This window comes from Mastigoproctus giganteus, chromosome 6 (assembly GCF_048544385.1).
Source record: "Mastigoproctus giganteus isolate SK-2022 chromosome 6, ASM4854438v1, whole genome shotgun sequence".
In the NCBI taxonomy this organism is placed as follows: Eukaryota; Metazoa; Arthropoda; class Arachnida; order Uropygi; family Thelyphonidae; genus Mastigoproctus; species Mastigoproctus giganteus.
Window position 1 is genome coordinate 80,736,689 of NC_143580.1, and position 17,318 is coordinate 80,754,006.

The window sequence follows — 17,318 nt, forward strand, 5'->3', positions numbered from 1 at the left end:
ATTTATTGGATGATTGTTTTCTAAATCAGCATGTTTGGGAGGCAACTAGAGGGAGCAATACTCTTGATTTGATTATCAGTAGTGATTCTTCATGCATTAAGAATCTGCAGATACAGGAACCACTAGGTGGCAGTGATCACAGTGTGCTGAAGTGGGATTTACTCAAAGAGGTAACTACCATCAGGGGTAAAGGGAAGGGTTATTGCTTTTGTAAAGGCGACTCAAGGTTCAGGCCTAAGTGGATGTCAGATGAACTAATGAGACATATGGCAGAGAAGAAAAATGCATGGGATACCTATAAATTAACACGTGACACAGAAGCCTATGATAGATATAAGTTGATCTGTAACCAAGTTACAAAGGAGGTTAGGCAAGCGAAGGCAGATTACGAGAAATCTTTGTCAAGGGATGCAAAGAAAAACAGCAAGGAGTTTACTTATGTAAACTCTAGAAGGAATCAGATTGGTCCACTTGATATCGATGGTTCAACTGTTCATGATCCTGCTCAGGTAGCTAACAAACTAAATCAATATTTTGCATCTACATTCATACATGAGGAGTTATTCAGGAAAGGGAATGCCATAGATGAAGTAAACACTGGCAGTGAGCTAGATGATCTTGTAATAATTGAGAGTAAAGTGGAGGAGAAATTGTTGAAGATAAATACAAGAAAGGCCCCTGGAGTGGATGGGATCTCTCCAGTTGTATTAAAGGATGCGGCAAAGGAAGAAATTAAAGGAGGCCCTGGTTAAAGAAACACTGCAGGATCATCTTGACAAGAATTCAGTTATACCTCAGACACAACATGGTTTTGTCAAGGGAAGGTCTTCCCTGACCAATTTGATTGGATACTATGATGTAGTCACAAATGAATTGGATGCAGGGAATAACTTTGATATTATATATTTGTATCTTAGAAAGGCTTTTGATACTGTTGCACATGGAAGACTGATGCACAAATTGGAGCAGTGTGGCATTGGTGGCAAATTGTTGCTATGGATAAAGGGATGGTTGAGTGGCAGAAGACAGAGAGTGGTAATCAATGGACACTGCTCATCATGGACTAATGTTATTAGTGGAATCCCTCAGGGTTCAGTGTTGGGTCCATTGTTGTTTTCTGTATTTATAAATAATATTGATGATGGTATATCAAGCTTAAAATACAAGTTTGTAGACCACACAAAGGTTGGCAGGGTTGTTAAGGACACTACTGACGCTATGCTGCTGCAACAGGATCTGGAAAGGTTGAGCAGATGGGCTAAGAGGTGGCAAATGAAGTTTAACATTGACAAATGTAAAGTACTGCATATGGGAAACAGGAACCCCAGAGCAACGTATCAACTCTGTGTTACTACACTGACAGTGGTAGAGAATGAAAAGGACCTGGGGGTAATTGTGCAGGCGGATATGAAGTTCTCTGAGCAGTGCAGATGGGCTGCAAGAGTAGCTCATGGTGTCTTATCAATGATATACAGGAATTTTTCTAGCAGGGATAAGGAGGTGATTATTCCCTTGTATAAGGCAATGGTCAGGCTGCACCTTGAGTACTGTATTCAGGTCTGGAGGCCTCATTTCAAGAAGGATGTAGAGCTGCTGGAACGAGTACAGAGAAGGGCAACAAGGTTAGTGAATGGAATGAAGGGTTGATCTTACAAAGAAAGGCTTAAGTTTTGTAAATTACAGTTTCTGGAGACTAGGCACCAGCGAGGTGATCTGATAGAGGTGTACAAAGCCTTGAATGGCTTGAGCATGCTCAATGCTGATGGGATACTGCCTCTTGCTCAGAATAATCACCTGAGAGCGCATAAATCCAAATTGAGGAAAGACGGATGTAGGATAGATGGGCGGAAATTTGCCTTTAGCCAGCTGGTAGTTGGTTGGTGGAACAGACTTCCATCCCTTGTTGTAGAAGTTGATAGCCTAAATAAATTTAAGGCTCAGCTGGACAGGTATTTCAAATGAATGGAGAGGTGAAGTGGAAGGGTTTTTGTTTTTTTTTGTTTTTTTGGCTGATGCTGCATAAGCTTGCTTTCTTGCATCATATGCCTCTACTAATGCTAATGCTAAAGTACTGGACCACCACTCCTGCAAAAATTGGACAATGTGGTCCCAGCAGCTTTTCTTTTCAATTTTTTGATTAAAAAAAAAAAAAAGGAATTTTTCTTGATTAACAAAGATGGAAACAAAATCCGCAGAAGGTTATCTGGAAGAAGACTGCCATTCGTGACCTGAAGCACAGTAGTTTAAACTGTACAAATGTTTGGTTTTTGATTAAAATAGATGATAATTGTTTCTTAAGATAGACCCAATGTACCTTTTTAATGTACCAGAACCAGATGCCAGTACTGTAGGTACAGAGAGGGAGAAACACAACTTATTATAAGAGATGGAGTGTAGGATGATTCACACCCCAAGATTGGTTAGAGAGGCAGACAGTCGTAAATGTGTATTTTGTGTCACCGAACCTAAAATGGGTGCTTTCAAGCACCTTCACTTAAGCTAAAAAAATTTATATATAAATCTCTGTATTTAAAAAAGATGCTTTCTATTTCTCAATTTTCTGAAATATTCTACAAAAATCCATGCCAGTCTTCGCTATAAAATTCTTTTTTTCACACGACGCCTCAGATTCTACGAAATAGCATAGGATCATATAATAATGTCATAGAATTTGGTAGTCTACAGTGAACCACAGAACTTGACTTCAACAGAAAACATGCAAACAACTGCCAGATAGATTTACCTTTGTCCTACAAGGACCTCTGTAAATGTGCTTATTAATTAAGCCTACATATTAGGCTCATAATTTTCTGTAAGAGATACTCTCCAACCTTCTTGGAGAGAAAAACGAAAGCGGCTTTATAAGTTGTTTTGTTTCCACTGCATTCATGACGTATGATGTGAACTTGATAGTTAAAAAGCACTGTTATCAATGTTTCTCTTGGAAATGTTAAATTTTATTTATACCGTCAAAATGTTTGACTTCGACCACCAGTCAAACATTGACCATTAAATGATGATAGATTTTTTTTTCAAAGTAGTCACATTATGAGCAATTTTTAGTACAAAATCTCAATTTTAGTTAGAATACTTGTTTTACATGCCTCTGGTGCCAGTAACTTGTTATAAAAGTGACGTTTAATTTGTTAAATTCGTAAAACAAAAAGCTGGTACTTTGGCGCCGAAATAGTTTGTAAATTTCTTGTTAACAAAATTTAGAGCCCTTTTAAATTGCATTTGTTGATTTTGGTAAGTTATGTAAACATTTATTTAGTGAATACATGGAAAATTTTTGCAAATTTATAAAGTTTTACAAAAGTATTCTTAAAAATTTAGAGATAGTTTTCGTGCCAATAAGTATAACTTTGCCTAACATATGTATTACTTTGGCCACCCAGTTAGCTATACACACACAAATTTTAACTTTGACTACAAATTTTTTTAGACTAATATTTCTATTTTTCTATCAAGCAGTCGTTTTTCTCTTGATCAGTCAAAGTAAAAATCATAGGGGTCAAAGTTAGTCTCATATAATTTTAACTTTGACCATTCAGTTTTTTGTAATAGCTCAAAACAAACTGAACAAAGGCAATCAAAAACATGGGCAATCAAATCATTTTTTATAGCCCCTAAAATTTAATTTATGCTTTCTTTTGTTAGTGATTGGAGGAAAATAATATTTTGTGATGTTTTTATCTCAAAAATGGTCAAATGGTCAATGGACACTTTGACACTATTCTTAAAATTTTTTCTTGTTAATTATTCTTAATTTGATATTTATTTAGTAAGAAAAATTTTTACAATTATTATTACGATAGTGTCGCTACAGAACGAGGATACTGCCCCATGCAATTCTCAGTTTCTGGTTTTAACAGATTAGAACAGGTTTCTGCCAGGTTTTTCTCAGTTGTGCTGTTGCAATAGATACCGTATATGTATTGTGCTGCCTTTAAAAGTGATGAAAGTGTTATAGTAAAATCTTTTGATTTTGTGTGAAAATGCTTAAATGTATTTTCTTTTAACAGATTTAACTAAAGTTACTAAAGCTTTTCAAAATAGATAAGTTTTTAAAAAGAAACCAAAATGAACATGATGTGGTAAAAATGATCCATTAACACTACCTTCATAGTCATCTGATTTATACCTACATGTTTCAAAATGCAAAGAAACAAAAAATTAAAAAGTATGCATTTCAGTTCTCTTGGGAATATGGTTATTTGGTAATAGATAATAGTAGTGGAACTGGTGTAATTTGCTTATTATGTCACACACGCTTGACTGGCTATCGAATTTCAGATTGTGAAAGACATTACCAAACATGTCATAGGAATTTTCACGAAGCTTTTCCCAAATTTAGTGATATTAGAAAAGCTGTACTTCAAGAAGAAAAAAAGAAACTTGAAAGACAGAAAAATATTTTAAATTTAGGTCAAGCTAATGGTAGTAAAGTGTTAGCTAATGAAGTTTGATTTATTTTATCGAATATAATTGCAAAGAATTCATTGCCTTACACTAATGGTGAAATGATAAAAAATCGTGTAGTACTTGCTTAGCATCTTACCAGAAAAACTGAAAACTATCTTGATTAGCTCTGCCAAAAATATTCCATTGAGTAATGATACAGTTTCAAATAGAGTTCATAAAATGGCATATATAATATTCAATGAATTATTAGGTAGAATTGAAAGTTGTGTATTTTTTTCACTGGCACTTGATGAGTCGACTGATGTTATGGGCATATTACAACTAATGTGCTTTGTTCATTTGATTCAACATGATGGCATCTGTGAAGAAGATTTTTTGGCTATTTTGCTGCTTACTGGTCATACAACTGGAAAAGATGTATATGACACACTTATGAAATTCCTCACAGTGCACAAAATTGATCTGAGTAAACTTGTATCAATTGTTACTAATAGTGCACCTTCCATGATAGGTAAAAAAACAAAGGCCTTATTGCTTATCTTAATAGACATGAAAGGATACCTAATTTTGTGCATTAACACTGTTTGATTTATACAAATATAGAGGCCTTGCGTTCATGAATGAAAGATCAAAAAGAAATTATAGGATGTCTTGAAGCCATTGTTAAAGTCACCAACCATTGCTAAATTCCTAAATAAATGACTCCTAAAATATTTTTGGAAGATCTTCAAGCACCGCATCTGATCTTATTACACATTTAACCCCAGGGGCTCACATCTGGTGAGTATGGGCTTGGCAAACCCAGGGTCCTGAGCTGGATATCATCATTTTTCTCTTTCCTTTCTCTCTCTCTCTCTCTCTCTGTCATGGTAATTTTTGAATTTTTTTTTTTTTCTTTTTTTTTTTGCTGGTGCAGCATAAGCCTCAGGCTTCCTTGCACCATATGGCTAATAATAATAATATGTCCGTTGGCTCAATAACTAAAAAGAATTAGTGCTTGATTTTAATGAAATTTGAAATGGCATGACAAATATTTTTAAAGGCTCTAATATAAAATTTCATGAAAATCTGTATACTGGGAGTTGAGTTGTTACTCACAGATGGATGTGACAAAGATATGCATATAAAAAATGAATTAAGTATTATTACTGGCCAACTAGCTTTCTTGCCCTCTTTTCTTTCAAAAGTTTACATCGGATGTGATGCTAGGTTAACAAGAAAATAATGAAATTACCATTGTGTCAATAATAATTTCACTAAATAAAATGGCACTGTTTATTCATGCCCAGTGTTAAGATAAATACATAATTGTTAAAAGTATTTAAAGTGTTTACCAACTCAAAGCTTAATATTAATGACTTCTGCTAAACCTCAAGTTTGCCAAAAGTTAGTAAAGATTGAGCTTTGAATTTGTAAATTGAATCTTGGGGTGTCAGAAATTGAATTTTAGATACCATTATTCATTAGATTGAATATTCATAAATCAGTAGATCACATTTTTTGGTCCCTGATCACCAAATATGCACTTCTGTCTCTTATTTCTAAAAGAAATTGAAATACACTGTGGGGGGGCGGGGTAACTATCTTATATATATTTTTATATTACCTTTTATTTTGTTATTATTTGTTATTTATATTCCCCACTTTGCATCTGACTTGTTTGTTCTCAGAAGATTACCTGACTCGTAGGGGACCTTAATTATTTTAAGTATTTCTCCACAGGATTGGCTGAGTTTCGGAATGACAGACTCCAACACATGAATGTAAAATAAAACAATGTTTATTAACATATCATACAGAAATTAGCAATAGTATTTGGTCAAACTATATTTGGCTGGTAACTTGTTAATTCATTAACCTTTATATGTGTAAATATCTTGTTCAAACTCAATTGTTTCATCATCTGATATCCTATTCTAATACACATTATTATTCATTATGTCATGGTGTCTCTTCATGTTCTTTACAGGGACTTCAATAGGTCGTGTCATACACTTTACATAGATTCTTCCCACTCTTCTCCTGAACAGTCTGTATAATAAACCAACAACTACCCGCCAATGAACTGGCTCACAAAAACCTTCAGAGTTCGTGTCCCAATTTGTAAAAAAATTTTGAATTTATTCAATTGGACACCCTTTCTGCATTCAGGTCAACAGGAAATATTAATCAATTCAATTTAACGTTATCCTTCAGAACAGTTAATCCTCTATACCTTTATATATAACTTATTAATTAGCCCCTACTCAAATCAGAAATACTCTCCACAAATCAACTCATAATAAATTGAAATTTCAACCTTCAATTTCATACATATTATAAAAACCTTTCCCAACTTTAAACAATTCTTAGTTATCTATTATACCCTCTCCTTCCAGCAAGCATTAATATGAGGAGCTTCACTTCAGATTATAGGCTACGTCCGTCTTAAATACCTAACACTTTTATTCATATATTCATTACTTAAACCTCCCTCCTTAACCATATATGTCTAGTTATCTTAAAGTCCTCTCCTTAATAAATTAAGTACACCTATGTTGGTAAACTCTCTAGCACTTACGTGTTAGGCCTGGAACTTCCCTCTCTGCTCGGCTTCCTTTCATATCGGTCATTCAGGTACTGGAATGCGGGGGCGCTCATTTGGGGATCTCGGTGATTTATGGTGTCTCCCTACCGGATACTGCACGGCTGGGATCAATCAGTGTCGCATACTCTTTACCGGTCAGCATTTCTTCTTCCGTGGATAGAGGGGTTTTCGAGTAGGTCAATGGTTCGACCACTCATTCGACTGGCTTCGCCTATATAATTCTCAGGGTGTGATTCTTCCTTCTTCCTCACTACGGCTTCCATGTTTACAGGTGAACATTCCTACTGGCTGTCGGGATATGCAGAATTTCTATCACTGCTTCCATCTACCTCAGGTCTGCAGCTATCACCCAAATTAGACTACTGCTCTGCTTAGTATCGTTCTCCAACTCCTTCAAATCATCCTCCAGACCGCTCTGTGAACTTCTTCCGATTCTCACGAAAAACTTCTTCCGAATCCCCCGAAACTTCTTCCGAATGCCACGAAAGCTTCTCCCTGAATGTCACGAAAACTTCTTCCTAATCTCCCTCTCAAAATTCGCTCCACTTTCTTCCTGGCCAATAGGAGATCTGCGCATCCCTTTTCCTGTGCTCTCATTTGTCTCCTCTCATCTTCCGTGGGCGGGTCTTCTTCCCAACTTCCGTGGCCTAGAATATACGAGAACCATCTAGAACGAGAGGCGGAAGTTCAGGTTAACTGAGAAACGTCACAGCTCTTCCCGTGACCTCACGCGCGCACACCTGGTGACGTCGCCCACCTCTACTAGCGTTCCACCGTGAAATTTCTAAGAGAGCCAACTTAAGTGCTCTTGGCCCTTACTATGGTGCATCTGCCTCTGTCTTAATGGGGATTTGTCACGGTTATTTACTTTTACTGACTCGTCAAAGAATTTCCATACAAACAAACTACAACTAAACAGGGAGTGACTGGAAGGTATTTTTGAACTCCAGAGCTTCTTAACCCATGTTGTTTTTATCAGAAAACCACTATTCGTATTACAGTTAAATTCACATAATATTTAACAAATTTTATTAATTAATGTAAGGACGGGTCCTTACATAGCATTCCTCTTCCCCTAAAAAATTTATATTCCATATGTAAATTTTTTTCTTTCTTTCTTTCCTCAGACGGATATGCCTTTATCCCAGATCCACTTAATTGACAGCCAATCTCCTCTAATTGCCTTTCTATATTTTCTAATTACACTTATATACCAGACATTACTTAACTTATATTAAGCTTCATTAACTACTCCCATCCCATATTTTCGTCGAATACTGCTCCTAGATACATTTGCTGCATCCTGTTTATTTCCTTTAGTTTGTGTGCCTTCTCCTCACTGGAAGCTTCAGTTCTGTAATTTCCTAATCCTTCGATTCCTTTAATTTCTGTTGCTCCATTTAATTTACGATCCTTCTCATCACAGCCATTCTCTCCCCCTTCATGTGTTTTCTCTCCCGAATGTAAACCGACCCTTTCTCTCGTTTCCAAAATTCCTACGTGTAACACCCTCCCCTTTTCTTGGCACTTTCCCTCATTATTCCTATTTGTTTTGGTGTTCTTATTTAATTCCCATTTGTTTTGTGTAACCAGAACTTTATTATCTGTGCTTGCCTTACACCCTTCTAATTCTTTCCCACTAGCTTCCTTTGGAGTTTCCCCTTTCTCTGGCTCATACTGGGCTCTGCCGCCTGCCTTTCGCCTCCTGTCTACCTTTGGACTCGCCTGGGTATTACTGCCGAAGGTAATGCGGCCATTTCTCACATCTATCTTGGCTCTTAACTTCCTTAGGAGGTCCGTGCCTAGTATTGCGTCGTGTCGACGACTGTTTATTCTGTTTGCCACAAAATATGAATGGGCCACCAAGTTATCACACCCCTGTATTCTTACCTTGTCTCTGACAATATAATCGGTGTGAATTTCTTCAGCACCTACCCCCTCCACAAGGAAATCGCGGCAACATCTTATATCTCCCTTATTCGGCCTTTTGCAGTATCTAATGAGGTAGTCCCACATTAAAATAGACCTCGAGGCTCCTGTGTCCACCAGAAACTTACCTGGAACCCCTCCTAAGCTGCCTCTCACATATAATAGGTCGTTTCTACTGCCCTTTGCACTTACCGCACCTAAAGATATGGCCTTTCCTTTGGCGGTGTTTAAGTGTAATGATGGCCTCCCGCAGCGGGCATGTCTAAAAGATCCATGTCTCCTGACTACGGCATTGTTAATGCGCTCTCGTTCATTCCGATACCCCCCTTGTTTTGCGCAATGCCTTTCTTCCCTGTGCTTGTCCTTGTTTCTGAGGTTTTTTTCGTGTGGGTACCTGTCTCGTTCCCAATACTCTTCCCTTTCCCAGCTTTCTTTAGCACCCTGTTTCACTTTACAGTTGCGGGTCCAATGGTCTGAGTTCTGGCACTTATAACACCATTTACGACCGCCGTCCTTGTCTCCTCCCTCGTTTGTTCGTGAAACTGTACCCAATCTTTGTTTCACTTCCGTTTGTTGCTGATTTTCTCTAGCATCATTGCTTAAGGAGAGCCTTTCCATCATCCACTCCATCTTTCTTTCGATGCTATTTAAATGTTTAGCTAACCCTTCGATTTCGCTTCCCCACTCCCTCGATTCCTTTCCTGTTTCAGGCTGCTTTCTGTCGGTCATTGCGTTTAATTCCCTTGCCCCCGTATTTCTGCTAAAGTTCTCGAGTCTTTCTTCCTCTAATGAGTGTGAGTACGCTTCTGTTAATGTTTCTGGGTTTTTCCTTAGTACTTCTTTTTTAAAACTGTGCCTGAGCCCTGTGATGAACTGCCCAGTTAGTATTTTTTCGAATGCCTGTTTCTCCGATTCCGATGTTTCTGTGTTTAGTTTTAAATTTAGGAGGCGCTGGTGGAATTCGCTTACTGTTTCGCGAGTGGTTTGCGTGTATCCCCCCAATTTTCCTACGCTTGTTAACAAGTCATTCTTTTTCCCAAATATTTTTCTTAATGTCTCAGTGAATCTGTGGAGCGTTACTATTTCTTCTGCCATTGTAGCCTGCCTGTATTTTTCTAATGCCTGTCCTTCTAGTTTAAATTCCCCTATAGTTATGACATCCATATCGCTTAACTCTTCCTTATCCTTAATTAGCTTTAATTTATTAATAAATTTTTCCACTCTTTCACCTGATTCCCCCTTAAATGGTTTTAAATACTTGCTGTATTTGATTTGTCCTGACCCCTTTGCTACCCCGCTTACCATTCTCACCTCTGGTTTTTCTTGGCCTTCATGTTCGTCACTGTGGCCCCCAAAATTTTCGCAGTCCTCGCCGCGTTTCCTACCCTTTCTTGGCATTTTTATTTTATATCTATTAATCTCTAGCTATCAACTTTAACTAATCAATATGTCTGCCGATTAATCTTTCTACAATTCTTTAACTATATTAGATAATCCAATTCAATCTACCATTAACATTTACCTGCTTGATCAATAATCAATTAGTAAAATTTCAACACCCAATAATTATAAAACTTATTAAGTTTTACTTATCTATCCTTGAAGTTTCCCTGTCCGGTCTCATTAATTAATTCAATTGTACATAAATAATAATTTCCAGTTCAACGCTAAATCAATACTTGTCTCTAAAATCCACCGTTATTTACCTGTTCCATCTAAAATTCATTCAACAATAATCAACTCAGTAATACATATATAATTCTAACTTACGCTTTCTGGCTCGCCAGCTGAATTTTTTCTATCAGTTTCAGCAACTGGATTGCATGTATATATACATGTATATATATTTTCCTGTCGTTCTGAACTCAGCCTTCCGTTGTGCAGAATTATCCTGGCTTTCGCTCGCCAATTGTGGGGGTGGGGCGTGTTTATTGTGGTGCTGGTGTATTATTGTTTATTCTTTTGGTTGCCCTAATTTTCTTTATATTTTAATTATTATAATTTATCCCCTTTTTTTTTATTTTTTTTTTATTTTTTTTTTTTTTTTTTTAAATAAAACAATGTTTATTAACATATCATACAGAAATTAGCAATAGTATTTGGTCAAACTATATTTGGCTGGTAACTTGTTAATTCATTAACCTTTATATGTGTAAATATCTTGTTCAAACTCAATTGTTTCATCATCTGATATCCTATTCTAATACACATTATTATTCATTATGTCATGGTGTCTCTTCATGTTCTTTACAGGGACTTCAATAGGTCGTGTCATACACTTTACATAGATTCTTCCCACTCTTCTCCTGAACAGTCTGTATAATAAACCAACAACTACCCGCCAATGAACTGGCTCACAAAAACCTTCAGAGTTCGTGTCCCAATTTGTAAAAAAATTTTGAATTTATTCAATTGGACACCCTTTCTGCATTCAGGTCAACAGGAAATATTAATCAATTCAATTTAACGTTATCCTTCAGAACAGTTAATCCTCTATACCTTTATATATAACTTATTAATTAGCCCCTACTCAAATCAGAAATACTCTCCACAAATCAACTCATAATAAATTGAAATTTCAACCTTCAATTTCATACATATTATAAAAACCTTTCCCAACTTTAAACAATTCTTAGTTATCTATTATACCCTCTCCTTCCAGCAAGCATTAATATGAGGAGCTTCACTTCAGATTATAGGCTACGTCCGTCTTAAATACCTAACACTTTTATTCATATATTCATTACTTAAACCTCCCTCCTTAACCATATATGTCTAGTTATCTTAAAGTCCTCTCCTTAATAAATTAAGTACACCTATGTTGGTAAACTCTCTAGCACTTACGTGTTAGGCCTGGAACTTCCCTCTCTGCTCGGCTTCCTTTCATATCGGTCATTCAGGTACTGGAATGCGGGGGCGCTCATTTGGGGATCTCGGTGATTTATGGTGTCTCCCTACCGGATACTGCACGGCTGGGATCAATCAGTGTCGCATACTCTTTACCGGTCAGCATTTCTTCTTCCGTGGATAGAGGGGTTTTCGAGTAGGTCAATGGTTCGACCACTCATTCGACTGGCTTCGCCTATATAATTCTCAGGGTGTGATTCTTCCTTCTTCCTCACTACGGCTTCCATGTTTACAGGTGAACATTCCTACTGGCTGTCGGGATATGCAGAATTTCTATCACTGCTTCCATCTACCTCAGGTCTGCAGCTATCACCCAAATTAGACTACTGCTCTGCTTAGTATCGTTCTCCAACTCCTTCAAATCATCCTCCAGACCGCTCTGTGAACTTCTTCCGATTCTCACGAAAAACTTCTTCCGAATCCCCCGAAACTTCTTCCGAATGCCACGAAAGCTTCTCCCTGAATGCCACGAAAACTTCTTCCTAATCTCCCTCTCAAAATTCGCTCCACTTTCTTCCTGGCCAATAGGAGATCTGCGCATCCCTTTTCCTGTGCTCTCATTTGTCTCCTCTCATCTTCCGTGGGCGGGTCTTCTTCCCAACTTCCGTGGCCTAGAATATACGAGAACCATCTAGAACGAGAGGCGGAAGTTCAGGTTAACTGAGAAACGTCACAGCTCTTCCCGTGACCTCACGCGCGCACACCTGGTGACGTCGCCCACCTCTACTAGCGTTCCACCGTGAAATTTCTAAGAGAGCCAACTTAAGTGCTCTTGGCCCTTACTATGGTGCATCTGCCTCTGTCTTAATGGGGATTTGTCACGGTTATTTACTTTTACTGACTCGTCAAAGAATTTCCATACAAACAAACTACAACTAAACAGGGAGTGACTGGAAGGTATTTTTGAACTCCAGAGCTTCTTAACCCATGTTGTTTTTATCAGAAAACCACTATTCGTATTACAGTTAAATTCACATAATATTTAACAAATTTTATTAATTAATGTAAGGACGGGTCCTTACAACACTGTAAGGGAAGCTCTCTGCCCTTACAGTGTACAGGCACTCCCCGACTTACGTAATGCTCGACTTCTGTAAGTTTTTGCCGGCCGGTGTATGCTTAAAATCATGGAAACATATTTTGTATCCCGTAGGAATAAATGGAGGTATTGTGAAAACATCGCAGTGTAAACCCAATAACATTTTTTTTTTTTTTTTTTTGTTAATTCGTTCCAAGACTTTGGAAGTTTAAATTTTTGCTATATAACTAAGCTGTTTATCTCTCTAAAAGGTCATTTTTATAGTGAAGTGTTCCTTTCATTGTTATCATATGTTCTTCCATTATAAGAATCAATTTTGAGCAGCTTTGTTGATATTTTTCTAAAGAATATTTCTGGAGGTCACGACCATAAAACAATTTGCACTTCCCAGTTTATTGGGCTTTTCTGTTAGTGCATCTAATTATAAACGGGTAGTAAACTCGATCTTATTGCATTTGTGATAATCCTGATAACTGGAATTGTGTGGGTTTTTAAGTTATTATGGCGAAATGTGTTTCCCCTTCATTGAAATGTTCAATCATATAAGAAACATAAATAAATTTTCAGAATCTTCTCTTCATCCCTATTTATTTATTACAATGACAAATGGAAAGCGACCAACGGAAAGTGCAAGTGCTGGCAGTGCTAGGAAATCAAACGAGATTGATTTAGAAACGAAGATGATTAATTAAGAAGTATGAAGCAGGACAAAGTTTGTCATCTATTGCATGGAATTAGGTCTCACTGCTTCAACAGTGAATACTATTTTAAGGGACAGTGCACGTATAAAAGAACATGTTAAAGGATCAACACAGATCACAAAACAGCATTCAGGTACTATATAGGTGGAAAAGCTATTAATAATATGGATGGAAAATTAGATTCAGAAGTGAGTGCCCCTGAATCTAATGGCCATTCAAGCAAAAGCAAGAAGTATTTATGAAGATATTAAGGATAAGTACAGTGAACCCCAAGTCAAGCTTGTAGCAAGCAACATGCTGGTTTCCACAATGTTAAAGTATGTAGTATGTAGTGAAGTCGCCAGTGCCGATTCTGAAGCAGCAGAAAAATTTTTTGATGTCTTGGGAAAAACCTCTTCTAAATTTCCACAGCCCTCAACCTCTGCAGCGGCGTACTTATCAGCTGGAGATGTTGATTCTGACAACAATGCTAGACAGGTAAAACTTGCTGATGTTATGCCTGTCCCCTCCCTTTTTTTGAAATTTTTGTAATTGCACACTTTTGTAATTTTTCCCACGCATGAGATAAAAAAAAAATTGAATAAATAATTCTATTCACATGTTCATCAAATATTTATTTTTTGCTTCAATCAAATTCAGCAAGCATAGTTGCGAGTGCATACAAGCCTTTAGGGAAATTCCGACTTAAATTCGATTTATGCAGAGTTCCATGGAATGCAACCCTTACATAAGTTGGGGAGTGCCTGTATTTCAGTTTCTTCAGTATTGAGTACTGGCTTCTGGAATGACTTAAATGACTGACTGATAACTATTTCCTGTCTAGAGCTCAAGTGCACATCAACTTTGAAGTTACTCCTTGGAAGCAACAAATAAATTACTGCAACTGACCTTCTAGCACTGGCCAGACTGGATATGCCCCAATGCCCGTTATATTACAGATCTGATCAGATGACCTAGGATTGTAGTGGTCAATCTGCCCCAAGGTCTTCACTAATAAACTTTCTTAATAAACATATAAGGCCTGAGAGACATGTTCCCAGGAAACACATTAGACCTCATTAGTAATCTATATATATCTAGACAAATTCTGCCTACAGAAAATGTAGAGAACCTAGAATCTGACAGAAACATTCTCTGATTCTAAGTATGTCAGGGAGTGAATTCCCAACTCTGAGGCTACCAGTGACAGACATTACTGTTGTTGGTGGCCTTGAGAGCTGGGAATTCGCTAAGGGTATCATAAGGATACTGCAACATTACAAGAAACTCTGCACAGCTATCATCACCTGATTCAAAAATAATACAAACTTTTGATAACTTTGTAATGAACTGTTGAGATGGATTAATCCTAAGGAACTTTTATCACATAGCCTGATGATATCAAGAGGTGTAATGCATAATTTTTTTCAGAATGTAATGTTACTAGGTATTGGTTCCATAGTCTAATTCAATAATGATAAAGTATATTTGTAATACTAAATTTATAATGTGTTTATTTTTAATCTTTTATTATGTTTTGTTTTAAACTGTAAATCCTTGTACAATTATTCAGGAAATCAGAGGTGAATATTATTAGTGACTGTGCAATCCAGCCAAGCTCTTTTCAGAAGCTAAATAAAAGGCAGAAGGAACATAGACCCAAATCACTTTTGCCTAGAGATCTTTCCATACCAGATGTTGCTCTTTCTGCTGCAGTTGCTGAAGAGCAAATGGCAAGAAATAAATCAAAAAAGGAATTGTCTCTGTAAGTATGTAATTATTTGCAGAACTCTGCTGCTCTGCACTTATCAGATATACAAGTTTTATTTAATTCTTGTAATTACATAGGGAGTAAAAGTACTCAGAATATAAATTTAAGCATCGTGATATGAGGGTGGTTCAGTAAAGAATCACCCTGACCTAGCTGCAGAGGTGCTAGCCTGCTGATTCTTGGCACACGCTTTAGTCCTTTCCACATATCACCGTGCAGATTTACACATTTTTCCCATCGAAGGATGGGGCTATGGATACCATTTTTGCAGAAGTGGTGAAGTTGGTCTTTGAACCATGACTCTGTTGTAGAAATGAGTGTCTCATCATTCGGAGTGGGCCCCAAGGAAAGGAAACAAGAAGTCCAATGGTGCAAGATCAGGTGAGTAGGCTGGATGGGGCAGTATTTCATATCCACAAGTGGCTGCTTGTGTTGTTGCAATTTCAGAAGTGTGAACCGGGGCATTGTCTTGAAGCATTCTGACACCTTTGGACAGCATGCCAAGCCTACATATTTTGATTTTCTCCCATAATTTTGTGAGTAAGTTGGCATAATAGGCACCTGTAATTGTTCTACCTTTTGGCAGATAATCAGTCATCATTACGCCTTACTCATCCCAAAACACTGTCAGCAAAACCTTTCCTGCTGGACCCCCCAAGAATGCTTGGACCCTTACCTTCTTGGGAACAATGATGTCACCATTCCCTGGATTACTTTTTTACTTTCACGGTCAAAATGGTGTATCCAGCTTTCATCCTGAGTGATTAGACGAGAGTAACAGGCTTCCTCATTTTTTTGGCAAAAGGCTAACAATTCTTCTGATTTCTGTTGTCAATCAGCCTTCTGGAAACCAGTCAATAATTGGGGAATCCATCTTGCACTCCATTTTCTTAAATGGAGTTGGTCATGAAGTACTGTTTCAACAGAGCCCACACTGATCTTCACCTCCTGGGACAATTCACGCACAGATATCCGGCAATCTTCCATGATTAATGACTCCACTTTTCTGATCGTGCTGTCATCAATTGCTGAATGGGCTCAGATTCTACCGATGTCCGACCACACCTAAACTGTCTATGCCAGTGCTTCACAATGCCATAGTATGGAGCCCCATCCTAAGCATACAGCAGTCATCTCCTCATGGATTTCTTTAGGCATTTCCCCTTCAAGAACAGATACTGGATTACAGCTCTGGCTTCAACTTTGTCCATGATGCTGCTGCTGCTTCGTCACATGTTCAGATCTGTAAGAGAAAAACAAATTAAGACACAGGGCTGAAATTTTACACCTTTAGTACAGAGATATGTATGATGTACACGCAAAATATCATGACTCTGCAATATGCGAGGGCGATTCTTTTTTGAGCCACCCTAGTACCATTCACATTAGAAGCTTTAATGGCAAAGAAGTAAAATTAGCAGAAGAATTCAATGATATGGGATTAGGATAGTTCCTTTTATAACAGGTTACACAGAAGTCAGGGGGTATAAATTAACACAGGTAATCTGTAGCTATATGATAATTATAAGTGCAAAGAAGATGTTGCAATAGTGTTTAGAACTAGTTTGGAAGAATGTTTAATTGGCTAGGAAGCATTGTCCAGTTTGCGCATATTGGGCGAGTTGAATACCCAAAAAAGATGAAATAGAAGAGTTCTTTAAGTCTAACAACTCTGAGATATAAATAAATTTATAGTGCAGACTAAATAATAAAAAAACTGAAAACGTTAATTTTGTCTAGGAACAGTTTTAAGATGGAAAATTAAACATGGAAATAAACAAATGAATAAATAAAGCATAAAGTGTAGGAAGTCAGTTAAAGAAATTCAATTGGAACTACAAGAGCAATTATTAAAATTAGTTGTTTATAACAAGTTTTAATCGATGTATTTCCCTAGTAGCATCCACTGTTCACTAAACTTAGATATGACTTCACATAGTAATGTTACTTTAGTTCAATCATTTAGTAGCATGTGACCTG

The 17,318-nt window shown here is 37.2% G+C and overlaps 1 protein-coding gene across 1 annotated transcript in view; it reads left to right on the top strand.

Annotated features, from left to right (window-relative positions):
* Positions 1–17,318, top strand: part of tapas (tudor domain-containing protein 7 tapas) — a 279,776-nt gene that overhangs the window by 154,103 nt on the left and 108,355 nt on the right. The window contains exon 11 of the mRNA XM_090376230.1: positions 15,141–15,332. Coding sequence (XP_090232356.1) covers positions 15,141–15,332 — 192 coding nt within the window. The remainder of the gene's footprint in view (positions 1–15,140; positions 15,333–17,318) is intronic.